Source organism: Phragmites australis, chromosome 11 (assembly GCF_958298935.1).
Source record: "Phragmites australis chromosome 11, lpPhrAust1.1, whole genome shotgun sequence".
NCBI lineage: Eukaryota > Viridiplantae > Streptophyta > Magnoliopsida > Poales > Poaceae > Phragmites > Phragmites australis.
This window is the reverse complement of record NC_084931.1, coordinates 2,686,780-2,711,683: the sequence shown is the minus strand read 5'-3', so window position 1 is coordinate 2,711,683 and position 24,904 is coordinate 2,686,780. Positions and strand designations below refer to the sequence as shown.

At 45.1% G+C, this 24,904-nt stretch overlaps 3 protein-coding genes across 3 annotated transcripts; 2 read left to right on the top strand and 1 right to left on the bottom strand.

Annotated features, from left to right (window-relative positions):
* The first annotated feature begins 5,716 nt into the window (after positions 1–5,716).
* On the top strand, positions 5,717–8,453 carry LOC133884278 (S-adenosylmethionine synthase 1-like). The gene is made up of 2 exons (XM_062323632.1): positions 5,717–5,877; positions 6,991–8,453. The coding sequence occupies exon 2, from the start codon at positions 7,001–7,003 to the stop codon at positions 8,189–8,191; it is 1,191 nt and encodes a 396-aa protein (XP_062179616.1). The 5' UTR covers positions 5,717–5,877; positions 6,991–7,000; the 3' UTR covers positions 8,192–8,453.
* Positions 8,454–14,275: 5,822 nt separating this feature from the next.
* On the top strand, positions 14,276–18,448 carry LOC133885939 (pto-interacting protein 1-like). Its single transcript, XM_062325713.1, has 8 exons — positions 14,276–14,511; positions 16,080–16,184; positions 16,300–16,547; positions 16,624–16,750; positions 16,867–17,140; positions 17,223–17,355; positions 17,453–17,539; positions 17,941–18,448. The coding sequence occupies exons 2-8, from the start codon at positions 16,100–16,102 to the stop codon at positions 18,070–18,072; spliced, it is 1,086 nt and encodes a 361-aa protein (XP_062181697.1). The 5' UTR covers positions 14,276–14,511; positions 16,080–16,099; the 3' UTR covers positions 18,073–18,448.
* A 122-nt stretch (positions 18,449–18,570) lies between these two features.
* Positions 18,571–22,430, bottom strand: LOC133885940 (nuclear envelope-associated protein 2-like). The gene is made up of 6 exons (XM_062325714.1): positions 22,141–22,430; positions 20,779–21,183; positions 20,595–20,702; positions 19,608–20,069; positions 19,392–19,493; positions 18,571–19,107 (listed from the first exon to the last, which is right to left on the bottom strand). Exons 2-6 carry the CDS (start codon positions 20,974–20,976, stop codon positions 18,940–18,942), a joined length of 1,038 nt encoding a protein of 345 aa, XP_062181698.1. The 5' UTR covers positions 20,977–21,183; positions 22,141–22,430; the 3' UTR covers positions 18,571–18,939.
* Positions 22,431–24,904: the final 2,474 nt, after the last annotated feature.

Here is a 24,904-nt window from a genome sequence, read left to right as displayed (position 1 = left end):
TTTGAAAGCCAAGTTGGTGAAGTTGCTGTTGGTTGTCTGGCTGATAACTACTGTTTGCTTTGCGTAGATTTTTCTTTCGTGCTACCTAACCTACATGGCTGCATGGTACACACCACCAGATGCAGCAGATTGATTAGCGTGGAGACGGCTTGGAATTAGGAAACATCGGAGCAGTCAACAGGCATCGGTAATCAGTTAATCACCCTGTGGTAACTTGGTCGATCGATGCATCTTCCTGGCTAGCACACCTGCTGCGTTCTGCATCAGTCTACCGAGAAAAATTCAGATCAACATGACAAACTAAACAGTCATCTATGCCTACATATAATTCTGCAGTGCATCATACGTCATATGTATATGCATAGTTAAATTTCCAACCGACGCGACGAAGGTGGGTGTAATGCGCGATGACTCATGAACAACAGAGTGGAATCGAATCATGCGTCACCTGCAATCTTCAGAGAGGCGAACTGAAAGGAGGAGATTCATCAAAGAGCAGAGCTGTTAGATAAATAACATCGATTAGTGAGCTCCTTGGGCTGTAAAGCTCGTGTAACACAAGCAACTTTGTATGCAAAGTCCAAGCAACAAGTTGGCTCGTCGGATTCAGAGACCTCTGCCACTCTCACCAGCTGCTTCATTGGCTCGCTTTCCCTTTCATGAATTTTGATCCTGAAAAGCATATTATGATTGTGATTAGGGGCAATGATGGAGCAATTTGCAGCGATGATGTAACTCGAACAATAACTCGATCAGCAAGTGGTCGATAGTCAATACAGGCATTCAGCGATGATTGGAGGAAAGAGTCAGCAACTGATACAATCAACGTGTTGAGCCGAGCCGAGTCATAGAAATCACGCACACGTACACACGGGCGGACCAGCTTATAGCGAGCAAGGCACATGCCTTCGCTCAATTTCTTATTTTTAATGGATTTAGTCCTTTCTTATTTTTAATGGATTTAGTCCTTTTTTATGAAAATACAAAGACTCGGTCACTGAGACCATCTCCAACAGCTACCTCAAATTTTCATCCTCAAAACACTATTACAGCATCCCCTATCACTATTACAGCATCACTTATTTTTTCTACTGTAGAAGCACTGTAGTACTTAGATAGAGGATCTGTTGGAGATGGATTTACAGTGCTACAGTAGACCGCAAAACACTGTAAGCACTGTAGTACTTAGATAGAGGATCTGTTGGAGATGGATTTACAGTGCTACAGTAGACCGCAAAACACTGTAGCACTGGAAAAGGGAAATTTGATATCTCTCTTGAAGATGGCCTAATATGCCATGTTCAATTTTTAGATTGAGTCTACCCCTACACGAACGTACCCTCAACAGTGTGCATTGATTCTCTATTCAATACGTCAAGATAGATGGAAGTAGCCAGAGCTCAGCTGAAAGCACTGTATCAGTCTTAGTCTTCGTAGTTGGATAAGTATATCTCTTGGTCTCTGCAGAATTAGGAAAGTATAAAAGTAAAACAAATGAGTTTGTCAAACTTGATCTGCCCGTTTGACTTGAGGTGCCTGATAACCAATGGGAAGCATACACGCGCGAAGGTACTTAAAAAAAAAAACTGGTATCGAAGAAACACACAGGAAGCCGTTTCCTGTAGAGTCTATCTCGATCATTTTGACAAATCATCAAGGATTGTAACCACATTTTTATGCCAGGTTCAGATGATGACCATGACTCACACGTCCTCGTCTCGTGAATCACATACATGTGCATCCTATTCCTACCAGATTGAACACCCAGCACCCAAGAACTGCACTACTACACGGATTTTTTTTAACGAACACAACACAAATAATCTCATATGAACATTCAGTAATAATTGCTAATTAGGAGAACAACCGAGTTCTAAATTCTTCCCCAGATGGGGTCTATGGATCCATGCTGATATGATGTAATCTTCTGCTGATCCGATTTCAGAGGATCGATCGGATACCCTCATATGATATGATGTAACCCAAGAACTGAAGTGCATATATGCTTGACTTTGGCATGCTGGCTTGTTGATCAGGACCATAAGCAGGGGAGCTTTAGTCTGCACTTGTGGGCTGCATGATTATTTAAATTTAGGGATCAAAATTGTCGGACCCCTTCTTTGGGGTCACCTCGTGTAGTTCATACCAGTCCCTGGATCAGTAGCTGGTACGCACGAACTCCAACAGAAGTAGACATCATAGTCATACATCGGATAAATACGATAATAAGGCACAATACAGAGTTCATTACAATAGAAGCCCGAAGACATAATCTTACAAACTCTCAGAAAACAGCGGAAAATACACAAAAGCGACCCAAGCCCTACAGGCAGTTTGAGTGCAGACGAAACCGGCTTCTCTAATCTTCATCTCCTTCTTCGGCGAAGTCGGCCTCTGGATCATCTGGATCCACAATTAGCAAGTATGAGTACATAAGATACTCAGCAAGTCCTATCTCAAGGGGGGAAATTAGATGCTTAAGGGTAGTTCAAGGATAAGGTTGTAGAGTCTTTTAGATTTTGCGGAAAGCTAGTTTTATTGATGCAGGGTTCATTTTGCAAAGACTAACCTTTAATAAAAACACTTTCAAGAGAAAAACATAAGTTGAGCTTATGGGGGTTGACGGCCCTGGGGGAGGTACACCCATCCCGCCAGTTCCCACAAGACTTAGCCAGCGGACACACAGTCCAGGAGGCTTAGGGCACAAAGCCAAAACCATTCTTTTAGAAAACACGGGCACACAGCCCACTCACACGCCAAGGAGTTACTCACGCCAAAAAGCTAATCATTGTGACCAAACCATAGCATGTCCTTGACCGAGGACACGGCTATCCGGATAGGTTTAACACTCTGCAGAGATTGTACACTTTACCCACAAGATATGCACGGGCTCCCACCTTAGCAACTGGTGAAGCCGTCATAACGAGACGTAACGACCTCACAACGAAGCCACAATATCCACCCATGGGGCACTAAGATACCAGGGGCTTTAGAAGAATTACGGGAAAGATCACTTAGCAATCCCAAGGCTTGACTTAGCCTCAATAATATCACCAGCCGGAACTTGGGTTACACACTACCCAAGTCTTCTCCTGGTCCCTATTGCCACTACCGGCCTCCGGGTGGGTACTGCACTAAGTCAGAGGGGTTAGGTCAAGTCCTGCCCATACAGGTCATGTGATTGTACGAGAGGATACTAGGTGAGATGTCACAGCGAACCGGTCCTTATATGACCGAGGTAAGAGTCTCCCAGCAAGAACACCATAAAGACGAACCTTGCTCCAAGGTGGCTCCCACCTTTGTGGGGCACCTTACTCACCCTCGCCAACACTACTCTAAAGTTTTTCCCAAGAACACAAGTTTTACACGCACCAAGCACCAAGCACACACCATTCATTTTGTAAAGCATGATTATCACATGTAAATAATCTAGTTCTTTCTTTTGAGCAAAGCAATCCTAAGCATACTAGTAAACAAGCAATCTTCCAAACAATCATTATAGTTGATGTTGGGAATCTTCTAGGGTTTCAACGAAATAATGGTAACAATGACAAGGCATGGGATAAACAAGCTGGGTTATAACTATTCTAGTATTTCTTTAAGAATTATAACTATTACTCTAAACATGCATACTCCTATTATTTGAAACGATGGCTCTACGGGTTGTGTTTAAAAAAAAACATAGGATCAACATGGTCAACGGTTGTAGGACTTGCCTTCGTTGAAGTCCTCGCCTGCTTCTTCAAATTCCGGGTCCTCAGGGTCGTCCTCGAATGCTCCTTCCTCTAAAAGCCGCAACAACGACAAAGGCACAATCAATCAAACAATTAAAATAATGACCAAACAATTTACAAAAATTATGAAATTGACATGATTGGATAGATCTCGAATTTAGATGAATATCGGTGGAAGAATCGACGAAAACGGAGTTAGGACGGAGGAGAAACGAGCTTCGGAAGGTTTGCCGGGAGAAAAATTCAGAAAAAGAAAAGGGGAGAATATTCTCGGAATATTCGGCTGAGTCGGCTCGGATTGGACTCGGCTCAGGCTCAGTTTTTTTTTGGCTCGGCTCGGCTCGGGCTCGGTGTCGGTGGGCTCGGCAGCCGGCTCGGCTCGGCTGACAGCGGGCGGCTCGGCTTGGCAAGGGACCCACATGTCAGGCACACGGAAGGGAGTATAAAAGAGAGAGAGAGAGAGAGAGCAGAGAGAAGAGGGCGGCCGGCTCGGCTCGGGCACAGAGGAACCGGGAGGGAGAGAGAGGGGCGACGGCGGCGCTGGTGCGGCGGCGGGCTGGTGACGGGGCGCCGACCGGAGGGCGGTGGCGGCCGGAGGGAGGCGGTAGGCCGGAGAGGCAGCGGTGGCCGGACGACGGAGAGCGACGGGGAGGCGGCGGCGACCGACGACAAAGACGGTGGCGGCCGGCGACGAAAGGGGCCCAGGTACGCTCGGGGAGAGGAAGAGAGAGGAGAGAACCGGGGGGGACTCACCGGCGGCGGGGCGCACAGAGAGAGGGCGGCGGCGGCGGTGAGAGCTCGGGAGAGAGAGGTGATGTGAGAGAGAGGGTGAGCGAGAGTGAAGTGAGGAAGGGGATGACACTGTTCACCGCTTTTATAGCGGCCGGCGGGGCGAGGAGCGGCGCGCGGGACGAGGAGGCTCGGGGCTCGGAGTGGCGCGGAGCGCGAGGCACGGCGCAGGGCGCGAGGCTCGGGCACGGGGCGCGAGGACTGCCGGTTCGGGGACGGGACGGCGAGCGGCGCTGCGCGCGGCGATGGGACGGCGAGTCACGGGGAGAGAGAGAAGAGAGAAAGATAGAGAGAAAGGGGAAATTTAGAGATTTGACAAAAATTTCATCAAAGGAACAAATATCTAATTCTAGATTTTTTTTTTCACTAGCACGTGAGATCCATATGGAGAGGATAAAAAAATGATCGAAATTTCGGCGATAGTTCGATCTTTTCGTCGGTGAACAAAAAAAATTATGAAATAAAATTGAAATCCCTACTCACATCTAAGACCATCCCAACCGATTCACGTCAGGGTCCAGAATCTCTTCACGAAAAGATTTTTGTTCCATTTAGCGCTTCAACTGTTTACCTTCACGGTTCCCGTCACGAATAGATTTTCAAGTTCATTCTCTTCAGAATGAGATTCTCTCTTCTTTCACTTTATGAATCCATTCGAAGGGAAACTGTTGGAGATAAGAGAAAATAAAAAGAGTAGAAACGAGAAGAGGAATCGAAAAGGAAACAAAATGAATGGAATATGGTTGGGGATGATAAGAAAATTCCTTTGTGACGGAAACCGCGAAGGAAAATCGTTGAAGCGCTGAAAGGAACGAAAATCTCTTCGTAAAGAGGATTTGATCCTTGATAAGAATCCGTTAGAGATGATCTAACCTTAAAGCAACATCGATGATCTCTGCAGAGCAGGAAAGAAGCCTGTGCTGTGATGCTTGTGCGAGTCAACACCAGTCAACTCCAGAAGAAGATTAGCGGCGATTATGAATTCGGCAATGCGTCATTAGCGGCCGATGCGTGCGTGGGATCGAAGCGCACCAGCACCACGCGGGGCCCACCGGCGGTTTGGTGAGCGCCCGCGGCCCCACATCTCAGTGAGACCCAGTCATGGTGGGTACGGGTCGCTGTCCCCCACCCAACCCACCCTCTCCTTCCCGTCCTCACTCCACTCGGCCTGACCCCGCCGCCGCCCGATCCGACCGAATCCCATCCGACGGCGGGCGGCCGCCCACCCTCGCTCGGCCGGGGTTCTATAAATGGGCCGGCGCGAGGCCCAGCTCGCCGTGCGCTGCGGCCGGGTCGGATCTGAGACGAGCTGCTAACCATCCGCCTCCGTCCCTCCGCCTCCGCGCCGCCGCAGGTGAGCCGCTCGCCTCCCTCCCCGTTTCTTCTCGTCTCGTGCCCGCCGCGATAGGATCTGCAGGACACTTCCTGCTAGACGGAGAGTTAGGGTGCTCGTTCGGTAGCTGCCTGTTTTGAATTGCGGTGGTTCTTGATTTATTGTTGCTTTTGGGATCTTGCCCCGTTCGAGATGGCATGGGGGGGAAGGAAAGGTAAACACGTCGCAGGATGGTTTCATTGGAATCCCATCCGTGTCGAGAAAAGTTTGCGCTTATGAATCAACAGATCAGTATCTAGTTAGGAGGGGTTTAGCGTAGAGGTTGCTGCCGACAGGATGGTGATACTGTTTGCATTTGTCCTGAAATGGTTTTAGGGGAAATATCAAGCTTTATCTTCATATTTTTATGATCTCAAGGAATGAAAACACATGTTTCAAAAAGTTTTGATAGGCAAGCTCCACGTGATTTAGGATTGGGGATTTCTCCTTTTGCAAACTGCTAAAAATATAGAGCAAGTGATTTTACGCTTCTATGCCCCATGATGTTGCTTCCTACAAATATCTTCTGATAGTTACAGTAGGTAGTGGAAGCATAATTGAGTGGTTCTTCTGTTCCTAGAACCTTATTAGGCAAGTGGTTATTCTTGTGCTGATTCGGATAGACACCTGGTAGGTCCTTGGGCCTTCTGTCCACTAGTCACTCTGGCGGAGCATACTTTTGTGCAAGTGAATTAGAAATGCCAAACTTTTCTAGGAGGAATTTACTTGACTCTGCATGAAGTATATCTCTACCTGAAATTGTGGCCTTTGCTATGTGCCAACACAACAGAAGTTTGGCTTACATAAGCTACAAAAGAACCCTTTTTCTGAATGAGACAATAGGACAAGTTTTGGTGCTGAAAGCATTTGTGTCCAAAAGAGGAGTAGAATATTAGCTGGGATTCCAGATTGTCCTGTCAGTATCTTATCCAAACATTTCCACAAAGTGTTTAGCCATTGGTCTGTTAGGAGTAACTCAAACTCGGTTTTGTCGATCATGTTATTTGTTTGACCATAAGCATTCATGCTTTGCCTTAGCCATTTCATTTATCATATTGTCTGTAACTGAAATATGTGCAATGTCATCTGCTGCAGATCAGAGAAGATGGCCGCAGTTGACACCTTCCTCTTCACCTCAGAGTCTGTCAATGAGGGACATCCTGACAAGCTCTGCGACCAGGTCTCAGATGCCGTGCTTGACGCTTGCCTTGCTGAGGACCCCGACAGCAAGGTTGCTTGCGAGACCTGCACCAAGACTAACATGGTCATGGTATTTGGTGAGATCACCACCAAGGCCAATGTCGACTACGAGAAGATTGTCAGGCAGACCTGCCGTAACATCGGTTTTGTGTCAAATGATGTCGGGCTTGATGCTGACCACTGCAAGGTGCTTGTGAACATTGAGCAGCAGTCCCCTGATATTGCGCAGGGTGTGCATGGCCACTTCACCAAGCGCCCTGAGGAGATTGGTGCTGGTGACCAGGGACACATGTTTGGGTATGCCACTGATGAGACCCCTGAGTTGATGCCTCTCAGCCACGTCCTTGCTACCAAGCTTGGCGCTCGTCTCACCGAGGTCCGCAAGAATGGGACATGCCCCTGGCTCAGGCCTGATGGGAAGACCCAGGTGACTGTTGAGTACCGCAATGAGAGTGGTGCCATGGTCCCTATCCGCGTCCATACTGTCCTCATCTCTACCCAGCATGACGAGACAGTCACCAATGATGAGATTGCTGCTGACCTCAAGGAGCATGTCATCAAGCCTGTCATCCCAGAGCAGTACCTTGACGAGAAGACAATCTTCCATCTTAACCCATCTGGTCGCTTTGTCATTGGTGGACCTCATGGTGATGCTGGTCTCACTGGCCGGAAGATTATCATTGACACTTATGGTGGTTGGGGAGCCCACGGTGGTGGTGCTTTCTCTGGCAAGGACCCAACTAAGGTCGACCGCAGTGGAGCATATGTTGCCAGGCAGGCTGCCAAGAGCATTGTTGCTAACGGCCTTGCTCGCCGTGCCATCGTCCAGGTTTCCTACGCCATTGGTGTGCCTGAGCCGCTCTCTGTGTTTGTCGACACATATGGCACCGGCAGCATCCCTGACAAGGAGATCCTCAAGATTGTGAAGGAGAACTTCGACTTCAGGCCTGGCATGATCATCATCAACCTTGACCTCAAGAAAGGCGGCAACGGGCGCTACCTCAAGACAGCTGCTTATGGTCACTTCGGAAGGGACGACCCGGACTTCACCTGGGAGGTGGTGAAGCCCCTAAAGTGCGAGAAGCCTTCTGCTTAAGGCACCTCCTTTCAGAAGCTTTTGGTCTGTGGCATTATCATGTTTTGTGGCTTCTCCGTTGTGATTCTTAAGTTGCCCCTTACTACAATTTATCCTTTGTATTGTACTCTCCTAATAAGTACTTGTAAGGGTATTGTGTCTGGTTCTTATTTGCCTAGAGGAGGATTTATTGCCTGTTATTCTCTTATGTGATGGTGAAAGAAAAAAAAAGAAGAAGCTACAGCTACTTTGAGAAGAAATGGAACCTCCTGCTTTTTGGTTACCTTGTCTTGTGCGGTATGATTCCTTGGACAGTTCTGATATATGAATGCTTATTGGTCGGTTTGTGTGTTTGGTGAAGCTGCAATGACTGGTGTGTGTTTGGTGAAGATGCAAGGTGCTTGTAAACTTTAACATCTAGGTAGAATCCTTTTCGTGTGTATTCTGACCTGTGGACTGATACTGAACACCTGTTTCTTGTTGACATTAGGTGGTGGTTGGAGAGCAGCCAAAAAAGGGTTTAATGCATTAATAGATCAGAGTGCTTCCCAGGTCAGGTGTAGATTTCACTAACAACTCATGAGTGCATCTCAGGTCACCTGTGCATGCCACTGAACCATGCTGAGCTACCTGAAATTCTGAATCTTCCCTTCTGGTTGAGCTATCTGAATCTTGTGAGTTCTGGTTTGGTTTCACCCTCTTAAATCACCCTCTTGATTAACCTCTGTTTCTGTTAGCTCTGGTTTGGTGGGTCACCTTGTGCTTCTAATCTCTGCTGAAATCTCCACGGATCCGTGATGATTGAGATTACCTTGGAGATGACAGCGCATGATGGTTTGCAGAAGAGTTGATCCTGTTCTTCCCGGCTGGCGGCTGTTGCTCATGTTGGAGATGACCCAAACCTTGTTGGACTTTCCGACGGGCGACTTGTTTATGCCAAAGGTACGGCTGGCTGTTCAGGTTCGGCAACACAGCACTGCACGCCACCTGTCCATCTAGCTGAAACTGCGGGCCCATCTAATGGTGAAGCTGCAGTTGATAAACAAAGGACTTCTAGTTCCATGTCGGCTAACTTTATTACACATCAAGCTCCCCATTGATGCAAATGTCAGGCCAACTGCTGGTAGTGAAGCAAATGCCAGATGTAATTACATGAGAAGTTGCTTAAGCAATTGGCCTTTTAACCATTTTTTTGCCTTGCAAATTACAAGCACACCATGGAATTGACAGCAATGACCTTGGTAGGTTAACACTAAGCAAGCAAGGATGTACTTGCCATTTGCCAACCATGATTTGTGGGCGTGCAAGAAAGCTCCAGGATTATTCTCTCCCATTATAAATACATGTCATTTTAGAAAAATATTCAGTTAAAATTTTGGCTAATAATAGTTTTTAAAATATTTAGTTTGAAAACCTTAAAATCATATGTGTGAATTTATCTTGAAAAATACTTTCATAATATCACAAATTCAATAAATTATATAAATATATTCTAATAAAAATAATGATCAAAGCTATACATTAGAGATCACGTCTTATCTAAATTGATATACATTTATGTCTGGAGGGAGCATTATGTAAGAGAGTAAAAACGATTTGGAGTAGGACACTTCGACAGATTCTAATGGAGGAGTTCAGTGTTCTTGTCCAGAGGTCTCATGAACCAACACATGTGAGCAGAGCACCTCAGAACTCATCAATCACTGATTAGTTTTATTCCCAGGAAACGCCCAAATAAGTACATGACACAGAACTCCAATAATCTATAAACCACCAAGTCAATTCAGAAGCTTAACAGAGCTACTACAAATAATTCTTGCAAAATTGCAATCGCCGTCTGCTCAACCAACAGAATCCAGAGTGATCTATAGCAAAACATTCCCTTCCTTGGAGCTTGTCATGGAGCAAGGATTGATTAGGAAGAAATCAGGATCTGGAGAGCGAAACCACATGGAAATCATCATTGGCTGCGCCGTATCGCCAACTCATGCCTGTCTACCGTCTCTATCATCTCTATCATTTGCAACACAATATCATCATACATATCCGTATGTCTTGATGCGATTTTTATTCCTAGTATGAAATTGGTGAAAGGGAGAAGATATGACAGTTCAGTCTGATTATCTGAAGAAACCCGAATGCGCATAGGGGGAGAAAACGTAACAACTGCATTATTTACAGCTAAAGATATGTCAGTTGAGAGCCTGTTTATAAGAACAAACAGACAGATTATGTGTTGTTTGGGGATTCACATTTGCTACCTTCAAGAGCTTTTGTGGCTGTCTGTCAGTCCAGACCTAAAGTCAGGCAGGCAGAATCGCAGAGACAGCTAGGGGTGGGTGCCATCATCCATGTCCATGTGACGAAGCAGACAAGCCGACCTGACGCCGCCGCGTTTGGTCAGTCAAATAGTCACAGGAGCCGCTTCGCTGTCCTTACCGCCACCTCCTGACCTCCTCCCAAGGGCCCAGGGTTCATTTCTTGTAATCCTTTTACGAGGAACCATTTTGTGGGGGCTTAATTAATATCAGTTTTTTTTCGAGAACACGTTCGGACGTGTTATTTCATTAAGGAGAGAAACGGCAGAGTTATAGGAAAACAGCACGCGCTGCTCACTGTCCGGCACGGTAAGAGCCGAGAAACGGAACAACTAGCAAGGAAAATACCTAAACAGCCGGCACATACAAAGCCTAGAAAGCGAACACAAACACAAGTTAGCAGAAGACAACATTAGAGTAGCAAGGCGACCGGAGATGGCTGCTGGGTGAAGCACAGCAACCCTTCGTTGCCGGCCGACACCTAATTTCTTGCTTCATCACATATCAGGGAGCTCAACTGGCCTGGCAGCATCGAAGACTGATTGAAAACACGCCGATTTCTCTCCTTCCATAAGCTCCACGAGGTCAAGATGAACATAGAGTCGAAGCCCTGACGCATGTTCTTGTTTATCCGTTTGCACGAGATCAGCCACCAATCGACTAAGGCTGAGTCAACTAATGGAACAAGATGTTGAAGATGAACCATTCTCAGCAATTTGAACCAAACTTCCCGACTGAAAACGCAACCCAACAGCAGGTGGTGAATGGTTTCAGAAGCCTGACCGCAGAGGGAGCACGGTCCTCCGTTCCTAAGGCTATGACGTTGGAGGCGATCATTTGTCCAACACCGATCGAAGAAAGCTAGCCAGAGAAAAAACTTGCACTTAGCAGGAGCCTTGGACTTCCATAGTTGCTTTGCCCCCGGCAATTCTGTTTGACCAAGGAAAAACACCCTGTAAGCAGAGGACGACGAGTACTGGTGATTAGGATACCAGCACCAGATGAAACTGTTAGGGTCTTCAGTTAACTGAACCGATTCCAACAAATCCCAGACTGTCAGGAACTCGATCAGAACTATGACCGAGAGGGCCCCAGCAATGTCACGAACCCATCGACGATTAAACAGAGTATCAGCTACCGTTCGTGACCTCACATTGCGCTTCGAGACCGCATTGAACAGATTTGGCGCCAAATGCTTAATTGCCCTTCCTTCGATCCATTTGTCGGACCAAAACAGCGCCTTGCGGCCATTTCCAACGACAACAGAGACCGAAGCTTCAAACATAGCAGTAACGATGTAGTCACCTTTCATAGGTAGAGAAACCCAAGTACGCGTATCATCGACACGGTGAAGCCACTCCCACCGCAGCCGAAGCGCGTAGCCAAGCAGTGTAAGATCATGAAGTCCCAAACCCCCCATGGAAAGAGGCCAGCACACTCTTGGCCAAGCAACAAGGCATCGTCCACCGGAGACTGAATCGGAACCACTCCAGAGGAAGGCACGGCGGAGCTTATCAATGGCTTGAATTGCCCAGGGCGGCAAGCAAATTGCGATCGATATGTAAACAGGGATAGCCGTTAAAGTGACTTTGGTGAGAACAACCTGGCCAGCCCTGGACATCAAGCCGGCTTTCCAAGTTGGGAGGCGATCAGCAACGTCGTCAACCAACGGTTGTATGTGGCATTTACGAAGCTTCCTCAAAGCCAATGGCACCCCCAGGTATTTCACCGGGAAGTCAGCGACGCGACAGGGGAAGAAGGACTGCACCAAATCTAGATCCGTTTTAGAGCATCGTATTGGAGACACCTGGCATTTGTTAAGGTTTGAATGGAGGCCGGATGCAGCAGCAAACAAGTCCAATATAGCTCTGATCAAGACAAGATCTTGCTCAACTAGTGAGAGAAAAACAACCAAGTCGTCCGCATATAAGGAAGACCTGTTCTCGATTTGCGGCATTCCCAAATTTGCGAACAAGGAGGTACTGTTCGCGCAGGAGATCATCGCATTGAGAGCTTCCATGACCAACACAAATAGCAGCGGGGAGAGGGGATCGCCCTGCCGAAGGCCCCGGGCATGACAAATGCGATTGCCTGGCCTCCCATTTATCAAGACCTTGGTGCTTGCAGATGAAAGCAAAAGGGCCATCCAGTCAATCCATCGTCTTGAGAAGCCTAGATGCTGAAGGATGTCAAACAAGAATATCCAGGAAACGGAGTCGAAAGCCTTGGCAATATCAATCTTCAGCAATAGAGATGATCGGCCCTTTCTATGGAGAAGTTTGGCACCAAGATCAACCGCTCTAAAGTTGTCGTGGATGCGGCGACCTTTAATGAATGCTGACTGATTCGGCCGCACCATTGCAGGTAATCTCGGTGCGAGCCTTAGAGCAAGGGTCTTAGTTAACAGCTTGCAGAAACTGTGAATGAGGCTTATAGAGCAGTAGTCTTTGAGCTCTTGGGCATTTGGCGACTTGCAAAGCAGGAACATGTATGAGTCGGTTTTACTTCCAATCCTTTTCAGCTGAGCATATGGCACATTAACAACGGATCAAATTCAACGAAATCCCTGATGATTTATTACTCATCCGCATCAAAAGTCAATGGGAAATGGTCTTCACCAATCGATCGGCAGGAGCATGTAAGCTTGATGCAGTCAACGTTGCCCATGGCTCCGCCCGTGCTTCTTAATCAGACCGATTCAACGATTAAATGGTTACCCGGCCTCAAGACCAAGTGCAACTGAATTTAGAATTTCCTCTGCACCTCGAGGGTGTACCATTGTTCTATCTGCATATAGCGTAGGCGTAGCTACTTAGAATTTAAGCATTTATATGTTAAGCTTAATTATACCTTTTTTAAATTCAAGAGCAAGATGATTTTGTTATTGCTACATTTCCTTTCTCATTTCTGTCATCACAGTGCTTACATTGCTTGTATCGGTGATGTAATTGTTTTGGTAATCAAAGACGTGGTGCTCAAAATGCCTTAGAAAGATCAGAAGTAAGTCGAGATGATCGCTGAGTTCATATTAGATATACTGAATATCTAGCAACGGTTAGTTGAAATTGAGACAATAAGCTAAATGGTTTTAATTTTACCTTTTTATTATGGAATCACCTTCATATTTTTTAATTTTAATTTAAACTAGACTTACAAACTTAGAATTATAAGAGATCTTATTTTAGATTTTGTACTTAGATATGCCATAAAAGGTCTAAGCCATAACAATGAAGAGGGAAGAAATAGGGGTAGTAGAGAAGGAAGAGAATCCCTAGTTGGTAAGGTGGGTGTAGCATGTTTCGAAAGAAGACGAGTTGGTTGCTATATAGGAAAGTGGTTTTTTTTGACGTAACTGTATAGAACGGGTAACGTCGTCGTTGACATATAAACTCTATTCTAACAGTTAGCTCACATATCAACGGTCACGTCACGATATAATTACATCAGATGACATCCACTATTTAGTTATAGGTCACCGCCTTACAATACTTCTCGAATCATCGGCTTCGCTCGAAGACCAATTGCATTCCTTTTAAGCTGAACGATGCTATTTTTTCAGTAGAAAATCCTCAACTTTCAGTTGAATATTATGAATTTTTTTAGCTAAATGATTCTAGCTCTGAGCTGAAAGCTCAAAATTGAGGTTTTCGAAGTCGATATGACCAGTTGAAAGACGGACGTGGTCAACTGAAAGTTCTTCGTGCGTGAGATGGAAGCGTCGGAGTAAAAAAGAAACGAAAAATAGAAGAGGCACATGGGGTTTTGCCTTTTGCTCTCTCTAACACGCGCATTCTGACGACCATACGGACAGTAGACTAGCTGTTCCAACATATAACCTCGCCGCTGGTGACCGCACAGCTCCGTCGGAAAGGCTGTACTGGCTTCCTACTCGCTTCCCTTCCTCCTCGCCTACTTGCTGCTTCCGCTGCCTCCCCTCGCCGTGCAGTAGCCGCGCCTCTTCGTCCTCCTCCGCGTCGGCTAATCGGCTTCCTCCGCCCGCTGCCGCCGCCGGGACGCGAAAAGGTGCGATTTTGACGCCGGATTCGGCTCCCCCTCGCTCTGCTGCCACCGAAAGCCGTCGCCTTTGCGCTGATCTGTGGTGGTTACATATGATTTCTCGTGATCTCTTCTCCGAGGCAGTTGCTTGCCGGTTGCTTTCGCGGGACGGGGATTGGGTTGCTGGGCTATGGTTCTTGGCGGCCTGGAGCCCCGAATCTGGACGGGGCGGGTTCCGTTTGTCGGCGGTCAATTTGCTGGCGGAATTTCGTTCTAGTTTAGTTCTTGCGATTTGTTTGATTAGGGTGTTCGTCTGATTCCTCGTGAATTTTTTTTTAGCACGTCGAGCTCAGGAAAGGCAGTTGTGTGCCTCCGATCTTCTTTCTGAGAGCCTCTTTTTTTCTTCTGTTTGGTTGAAAAAATCATGCTTGTGCTTCAGTTTACTAATCAGTTCTTGGAGGCAGTCGATTGCAGGTATCCAGGATGTAGTGTTATTGTCTCGTCGACAATTACAAAAAAAATGCCCCTTTATTTGCAGTTGCTACAGAATAGATAGTTCATCCGTAGTGTAGCGTGGTGTAACATCTTGATAATTTATTGCTGCATTCGTAACACACCGAGATGATGCTTCGGAGCTGTAGCGGTTTGCAGGTTTAGGAGTAGGACAGTGCTAGTGCTAAGAGTAAGAGGTAGAGTGAACATGATATTGTTAACATTTGGGATTGACCTGGTTTCTTTGGAACACATAATGAATTGGCGCGGTGTGAGACTGCCATGATTATTGAGCTGTAGGCAGGAGAGAAAACGTGACCTCTTGGGGCTGGTATTATGGAGGATCAGCAGTGCACCGAGTGCAAAATTATATGCGTGGCATTCTTCCAAGATGTTTCGGTTTAAGTTAGTACTTTGATTTGGTTGTCATTAAGATCAAACTATAGAGCAATGGCATAATTGCCAGTATGCATCCAGTGGTCATTGGCCCAACCTCTGAAGGGTGGATGATTAATGTAATAGATTTCCAACCAAAGTGTATAATTGGGTCTTGAACTAATGTGGTATGTAATCTGTAGAATATTGGGAGTTGTCAAGGATGTCAGTGCAGAATGAACCGTCCTTTGATCAGCTTTAATAGCAAGTGGTGATTGTTAGTACTTTGTACCTTCCTCCCAGATATATTTTAATCCTAGCTAGGAAGTTGACAAACAACAAAGCACAGAGGAACACCTCCATATTTTAGGTTTTTTCTTTGCATTAATTGTTTGCAACATGTGGGCTTTGGTTTCTGTGAACTTGTTGTGCACTTGTGCTAGTCTCGCATTTAGTGGATAAGTGAAGAACATGAATGTTGAACCAAGGGGATAAGGGGTGCAGGGGAGAATTTATACATGGTTGCTGTAGTAACATTATTCCATGGACCATGCGATGAATTCATGACATGGAAAGGTGATCGATCACTTCTGTACTTATGGATTTTATTGCTCCATTTCCAACTGATTTCGCTCTTTCTTTTCCCCTGTGTAACTGGTGCTACCTTCGTGTGAGCCAGTGTTCATTGTGCTGCTTCTAATAAAAAAGTTCTTGCTTCCAACTTCCAGGTCTTGTTTTTGGATCGAATATGTCGTGCTTTGCATGCTGTGGTGATGAAGATACACAAGGAGTACCAGACAACAGGAATCCATACCCAGGACACCATCCAGCAAGTAATAACGCTAGACCTTTTTGTTATAATCCTGTGCATAGCCCCATTTCTCATAGTATATATTTTGCTTATGGTCCTTGATTATAAACTTTTACTGAACTCTGACTAACCTGCAGGGAATGATGCATACCGCACTACTGATCCAACTCCCAAGGGTCCTCAGCCTGTGAAAATGCAACCAATTGCAGTCCCCACCATTCCCGTGGATGAGATTAGGGAGGTGACTAAGGGTTTTGGTGATGAAGCTTTGATTGGTGAGGGCTCCTTTGGCAGAGTATATTTTGGTGTTCTAAGAAATGGTAGGAATGCCGCAGTCAAAAAGTTGGATTCAAATAAGCAGCCAGACCAAGAATTTTTGGCGCAGGTCCGTGTCTCCCTGCTTAGGTATATGCATCTTTTTGGGGTCTTCACTTTGAAGTCATTATGAAATACATCTACAGGTCTCTATGGTGTCAAGGCTGAAGCATGAACATGTTGTTGAGTTGCTTGGTTACTGCGCTGATGGGACCCTCCGTGTCCTTGCTTATGAGTTTGCTACTATGGGTTCTCTCCATGATATGCTTCATGGTATTGTTTTGTGCAACCTTTTTCTTTTATCTCTTGGGAGAGTTAAACAATCTCATGATCTAAGAGTTTTTTTTAAAAAAAAACTTGCTTATAATGTGGAATATGTCTCTTTACAGGAAGAAAAGGTGTTAAAGGAGCTCAACCTGGTCCGGTCTTATCATGGGCACAACGTGTGAAGATAGCTGTCGGTGCGGCGAAAGGCCTCGAGTATCTTCATGAGAAAGCACAGCCCCATATCATACACCGAGACATTAAGTCCAGCAATGTTCTTCTTTTTGATGACGATGTAGCTAAAGTAGCTGATTTTGATTTGTCAAACCAAGCTCCCGACATGGCAGCTCGGCTTCACTCAACTAGGGTTCTTGGAACATTCGGATATCACGCACCTGAGTATGTTCCGATTTCCTTTTAAATTGTTCTACAGGGCTTTTGAGTTAATTTAGCTTAATGTTGTTTGAATTTTTTGGGTCAGGTATGCAATGACTGGACAGCTCAGCTCTAAGAGCGATGTGTATAGTTTTGGAGTTGTTCTTCTCGAGTTGTTGACTGGAAGGAAACCTGTCGACCATACATTACCAAGGGGACAGCAGAGCCTTGTGACATGGGTAAATTTCATCAACGCACGCTACTTGTGCTTATAAGATAATTTGAACCTGTATTATGTTGGGTGGATCAAATTATTTATTTGTTCAACTCTGGCAGGCTACTCCAAGACTTAGTGAAGACAAGGTTAGACAATGTGTTGACTCAAGACTTGGAGGGGACTATCCTCCTAAAGCTGTTGCAAAGGTATCATGAACAACCTCTCTTCTCGAACTATGCATGACTTAAGTTGTTTGTAACAATTATTTTGGCAAACTGCCGACGAAAGTTGGGAAATGGAGAACAAATTGCTTATTATAGAAGAATGAATGAGTAAAGTAATAGTGTACCTTTCAGAAACTGTTTTTGTTGCTAACTTGTCATCTGTTGTTAAAATTCCTAATGCTGGTATTGTACTCTTAGAATTTGATCTGCTACTGTAATTAACATTGTTCTTGAAGCATGTTTGGATTCAGCGTTAGTTTATTATGCTAAGCTTTGATCATTTGCTGCTGGTGATGTGTCTTGTAGTTGTTCCTGAGTTCAGGTGTCCTTTGGGGAACCATTTTATGGCTTAATACCCATTTTGTTTTCGATCTTTGAAACAGTTTGCAGCTGTTGCCGCATTGTGTGTTCAATACGAAGCAGACTTCCGGCCAAACATGAGCATCGTGGTCAAGGCACTCCAGCCCCTGCTTAATGCACGGGCTTCTAACCCCGGAGAAAATGCGGGATCATAAGCTTCATTCCCCCTCTTGTATGATAGATAAGTAAGATATATGAGTTGTCGATGTTCTTGCGGATGTGTGGCTGGCAGCGTATTACATTTGTGATTATTCTTCCCCAAAATGTAATCAGGATTCTTGTACCCACAATATTTGATTCTTTCTACCGGTTGCAAGACGACTTGTTTGTTGGTGGCAGTGGCACGCATCATATATAGCTACCTGGAACACGTTCTTCAGATTTATTTATTTTTTTAAAAAAACTGTTCACCTTGAGGCTTGAGCTTTGCCAGTTGCTTCACTTGTTGGGTATATCATTTACCTTCAGTTGTAATGAAACTAGCAGATCTTGTTTTGAGATTGGTTATCATTCAATATTTACCTTCAGTCAGATTGATCTTGTATTCATGTGGAGAAATGTTCCACCCAAATTTGACCCCTTTTTCGTTCCATTACCGGTTAGAGCATTGCCAATGTCTTGCGGTATTTCAGAAGCAGTGCACTCAGCTTCCATGCAGAAAAGAACTTCAGAAGCATGTACTAGCCATATAGATACTGAAGATTAGAAGTACAGCAGGATAATAACAATGAGAACTGCAGTAGCTACTCTTGAATTATAGGAGGTAGATCCATAACTAGACTGCTTATGAGCTCACATGAACTGGCAGCGACTGCACTACAGAGTGCAGACTACACTATTACAGTCTACAGGACTAGGATAGGGTGTTGGCAAGTTCGGTCTGGACATCTGATCATACAGCATGCCCAACTGCCCAAGTCTACAAAATAACGTAAACGCTGCACCAAAGCTTCTTAAACTATGAACTATGAGCTAGCTGCTCACCTAACTTCTTTACACAGGATTTGGTTCAGGATGCCATTTCATCGCTTTGCGAGCATCACTAGGGCCAGCATCGACATGGAGGCGATGAACTTGAAGCCCTGGCTCTCCCAGAAATTCTCCTTGTTGCCGTGGCACGGGCCGTTGGGTTGCTTTATGGCAACCTGATCCATGAGCTCCTTGAGAGCCTTGTCTCTTTTCTCCCCCCTCTGCAGAATAAAATGCACAATCGATCAGATCATTGACCTGCATATTTTCTACGGATAATTAGGCAGGGATGCTTCATTCACATGGTGTTGATTTGTCAATTCTAAGTGCCAGAGATCATGTCAGATGCAGGATGCTCAGTGATAACGCAGCATATTTAAATCTCAAGTGCCCCATCTCCAATTCAGGTAGCATAAATGAACATAGACACGAATGCTAGAAGAGCAAGCGAAATGAAGTCGTGTTTGATGTGCTAAGAAGCAACAATAATATGTAGTGAGCATACCCTCTTTAGTTTTCGCATCTGAGACTGCGATTCTTGAAGGCAAAATTCAAGCTTCAGAACCCTCTTCTTCAGTTCCTGATCGGTTCTCCGGTGCTTCTCCAACTATTCAACAAACAACATATCTTAAGTAAATATACATCAATTCAGCATTGTGGAGGTACGGAATTTGTACCCAAAATCAGGAGGTATTTTGCGGATTAAAGAAATATAACATACTTGTGATTCTAGTTCCTTGGTTTTGTTCGTCCAGTGAGCAGATAATATCCTGATTTCATCTCTCAACCTGGCAATCTCTGTATCCTTAGCAGTCAAAAGGTTGTTGAGATTCTGGACATTCCTTGGTGAAACGTCAGCTAAGATCTTTAGAAGTTCGTTGTCTTTGTTAGATCCAGCTTTGGCAACTGTATCCATGATGTCGGTCTCAATCCTCAAAACTTCATCTTTGAGTTGCCTCTGTGAGAGCTCCCTTGCTTGAAGATCCTTCTGGAGAAGATCAAGCTGCTCACCTAGCTTGTTCACTCGAATTTCGTGCTCTTTCAGCGAGCTGTCCTTCTCATTCAGCTCTTTCAACAATGACAAGCACTGCAACTGAGCTGACTTGGCTGATGCAGCACTTGCTTCTGCTGTAGCTCGGGTAGACGAAAGTATTGTTCTAAGATCGTCCAACTCGTGAAGGTACTGCATACAACGTGAAAACAGTGATTAAGAAAGTGCATCCGACTTTGCCAGTGAAAAGGAAATATCTGGGCATGAGAACATAGGATAGATCATTGGCATGAAGATTTGGATGACTAGATACTTGATATATAACTGTGGAGTTACCTTCCTCATCGACATTAGCAGTCGACAGTCATATGCTAGATATGTCAAGAGCCCGTAACAGAAGTTCAGAGTAAGTCAAGCCAAAGATTATTTTCTGATCAAAAGGTGGATGAACAAAGAAATGCAATTTTGCAAGAAAACAAATTCATACCAAATTGTTGGCATTGTTATTATACTCAACATTTCTGGACTCCAGACAAATTATTTCAACTTATTGTATGAAGATTCAGAGTAAACCAAAACGAGACCATGACTATCAGTTCATGGCCACATCCCACATGTCTCCAAGAAATTGCAAGGCGTAGCATTTTTTTTACTGTGACAGCTCTAGTTGAAAGATTTAGCACCAAATCCAAATGGAGAATCGAGGGAGCTCTTCACCTGTTCAGTGCTACTTGTCGTTGAACGCAGTTGCTCATCCTTTTCCTGCAAGCATTTCTGCAGCTTGCTTACTTCCTCTTCCATGCTCCTTGACTTTGTCTCTGCAACCTGTGAAGATTTTTCCCTGGTCAGCAGAAACTCCACAGACTACCCTGAAGGCACCAATTACAAAGTACGAACTGACCTTCCTAGTCTGGGATTCCCTAGCAAACAGCTGCTCCTGTGAAGCAAGCTTATTCCTCACATCCTTCAGCTCAGCTGCCAACGACACCACGTTCCTCCTAAAGCTCAACTTCTTCTCTGTAAGATCCTTCAACAGCGGATCCAAATCTGATGACGAAGAAGCTGATGATGATGGCACCAACTTCTCCGAAACTGACATAGCCAATCCCCCAAAGTGCACTGTCTCTCCAATCAAAAGAGAACTGTTTTACTCTCTCCTAGGACGAACACAGTGCCTCACAGCAAGCATCCCATGGACAACACAAAAGAAGGGAGCTGAGCTCTTCTTTGACTAAACGAAACACCTCTGATTGCCTCCCAAGTAGCGCTCTTCCGCAAGTCAGTACAGGTCAACCAGTGGCTTTCACTGCAGAAAACAACAACATAACTTGAGAGGGACAAAATTTAAAAAGAGATAGCGAGCATCCGTATTCTTCGGATCAAGGCCACGAGTTCATGTGGAGCCAGACATTTGTCTTGGCAATAAAATGACAGAAGTGTAGCTTTCAGTACTCCAAAAATATTGTATTGGCAACGAGGGAAAACAAAGCAAAGTAAACAGAGATTATGCAAACTGCAAGTGACTTGCTCATGTCATTTATTAGACTTCACAAAAGGGATCAGTTTACGCATCTACGTACTTGGTCAACTTGCGCACACTACGCAGCAAATTTAGGAGTGGCATGTTTTTGGTGCTTGGAGTCAACGTGTTCCACAGTACAGGTTAATTGTGAGTTGTGACAGAACCAAAGAACTTCAAAATGGTCATTTTTCTATTGTGAAGTCACAAAAATATTTATGGGACCAAACAAAAGCATATTCCTCGTTGCTTGCAAAGAGATGAGGACAAAAGCATCTGGCCATCAGGAAATTTTCAAACTTGTTCAAATTTTCCGAAGAATATGATAAAACCGTCTACATAAGACACATCCCACCAAAAAAATCTCTCCTTTTTTTAGGATTGCAATATGAGAAAAAGACTCATTATCCGTATTCTTTTTGCGGATTCTAGGGGGGTGGGGGTGGGAGTTCTAATAGATTCCTGGCAAAAATGTCGAGTCTTTCCTCCGTGTACGAACATGTTCGAAATAAGTTGAGGGCAAAGTTTAAAATACTTCAAACAGGGGAACGCGGCCCAACTGAAAACGTCACGGATTTCACTGTTCCGGGGAAAAAACCAAACAAACAGATCACAATTCACCGTATATCGCCGCCCAAATCTTCCGAGTTCCCAATCTTTGCCACCAAAAAATAAGGTAAAAAATGCAGCGAAACGAAACTTGGCAACTAAACACGAACAGAGGGCGGCGAAAGAATCACGCACCTTCACGGCAACCACGCAGCTCTATTCCAGCGAACGAAACCCTATTCCACCCAGATCACGAGCCAAGAACCACAAATCAAACCAATAAAAAAAGAAGATCCCCTCTTTCGCTCAGATGCCTCCTCGCTGCTCCATGGCTCGCGCAAGCGGCTGCTACCAGTGCCTACGCGCTCTGACGGCCGACAACAGGGGAGGAAGTATTTGCTCTCTGGGATAAATTTCTTCCCTTTTTCGCGTAATCTTGGCGGCGTGGGTGGGAGGAGAGAGCTTTGGGGAGGTGAGCTGGGGGTTTAAAATCGAATGCTTCTGACATGTGGGCCATGCAGTTAGGGCGCGGCAAATTCCAAAATTTTCGTCGGGGTGTGCGCCACGTGGTGCCCGGATCCTCTGCGTCACGCCGCACACTTCCTGCTTGCGGCCTGCCTCGTGTAGCTGTACTGTAGCCGTGTGCATGAGGTGGACGACGATATCAGAATCTAATCATGTGTGTAGGTATGCGTCGACTTGTTTCTAATTGGAGATTTGGGGTTTGTACGTTGGATAAATTATGATACGGACATGTATAATTTATGCGGTTGCCGTTGCAACAGAAAATTGTTGGCATTGTTTGTAGTTTAAAACTTTAACTGAAAAGTTATTTGAAGTTTTCATTGTTAGACACGTGAAAAGAAAATCGAGGGTAATGCTCGAGTTCCTCACATTTGAATTTGCTTCAAGATTAGTATTTTGGTCAATAACGTGACCCTTCTCTTTGTTGTGGTTATGATCGAGTTGACATTGAGATATGACCCGTAATCTTAGGATCAGAGTGGAGGAGTCAAGAGGTGGTATCATGATGCGGCAATGAGCATGAGTGGGCAAAGAGGTCAACTCAAGACTAGGGTTGTGCGAGTCGAAAGGAGGTAGTCGAGACAGCTGTCAACCAATGATTCTTCTACAGTAATTACATTATAGGACCGAAGTTAGGACTTAATATAGGTCCTAAGTCTTATAGTCAAGGGTGACGAGACACCAGAGACGATGAGAAGGGGTTGAGACAAGCAATCGAGGAGGGAAGAGGCGAGGGCATTGGTGGTTGCATTGAAAGATGGCATGGGGGCAGAGGATGATGTCAGATCAATTAATCAAATCTCGTAGCCATATGCTAAATAGTACAAGGTGGACGTGGGACGCGGCCATGTTTCTCTTAGAGCTACTAATCTCCTTGTACACTAAGATTATTGCTTTCTAGTGTTGTATTCCTTCCACACCAAAATTATTGTCTCCTAATGTTGTCTTATATACAGGTACCCTATAGAACCCACTACACGGTGGTTAGATGGTTGACAATGGCATCATACATACACGCCATTTGCATGCCCTTTAATTTGAGCAAAACCTCCATTCCTACCGTTAATTATTCATACATGTACACACAAACGATTTTTTTTCATAATCGGGATCCACACTCACACAATCGTACAGAGGCTGTACAAGCGCCGGGAGGGGGGAGGGCAACGCCGGGACTCAAACCCGGGTCGTTCCCCGACGGCAACCTCCAGAGCCACTCGGCTCGGCTGCCGCCATAATGTAGCAGCAAACCAGGAAACCACCGCGACGCTTGCTCAAATCTGCAGGTATGGATAATCACAGATGCTTAAGCTGTGCACTGGGTATTTTATGCTTATATGGATCCAAACCAATCAAACAAAGCTTAATCACGCGTTGCTCCAGAATCGAGCCGTCTAGTGGTTCTCTTCTCACGTGAATGTCGTAGCAACGAACCAACGAGTGAGACGAGATCTGATTGTAGTATTGTACCTGCTGTGTCCATCATCATCAGTGCTAGCTTGCAGAATAAGGGTAGGTACTAGGATTCACAGGCACTGAAAGAATATCAGCAGTCTCTTTCTCTCTTGTTCTTGGAAGAGAACGTACAATAAGGCCACGTCACTTGGCTATTAGTCTGCCGACATCAACAAAATTTCATATGTGAATAGCACATCTCTATGAATCACTGGATTATTTTTTTCTCTCCCTCATATAAGTTGTTGTTTTAACTCAAATTTTATGAGATGATAAATGATACCATGTTCTATACTATCATATTTTTACTGAAATTTTTCACAACTCAGTTGAGGCTGGCGCCGATGTAGATAGAGTCCAGCGATGTGCCGTTCCGGACGATTGGGAAGAAAGAGATAAGGATGAGAAATCTGACAGGTGGATCTCTTGTGAAGAAAAATCAGTATTGAAGATGACTTGGACAAATCTAGAAAACTGTCTGTTGTCAGTTTGTCCGTAATATCAGAGAAAGAATTCTCCTGAACAATCAAGGGGAAAATCCACGCATTAATTTTACCTGGTTGGCTGGTTTAGTTAATCGCGTCTTGCAGAAACGACTGTTCGTTGCTGGATGATTGGATCTCAAGCTGATGAACGGAGCTTGCTGCAGTAGTGGTAAAATAGTTGAGTTCAGGGCGATTCAGTGGAAAAGGTGAAGCTACCGTTTGCCTATCTACGGTGGGGTTGATCTGTGTGCATGCTCGTATTATTCATTGTGGGCACGGGTACGCCATGACCCTGAAGCTGAATCTGCCGACGATCGAATTAAATGAAATCGCAACCTCACCTCCATGTCTCCTACGCAACATTCTACTTACCTGTTGAATACGTAAGAATTAAAACTGACCGGGCCAGCCCTCTACCTCCATCATTTATAACTTGCTCAATTTCACAAATATCATCCTGATACCCAAGAAAGAAGGCGCCAACAGAGTTACTG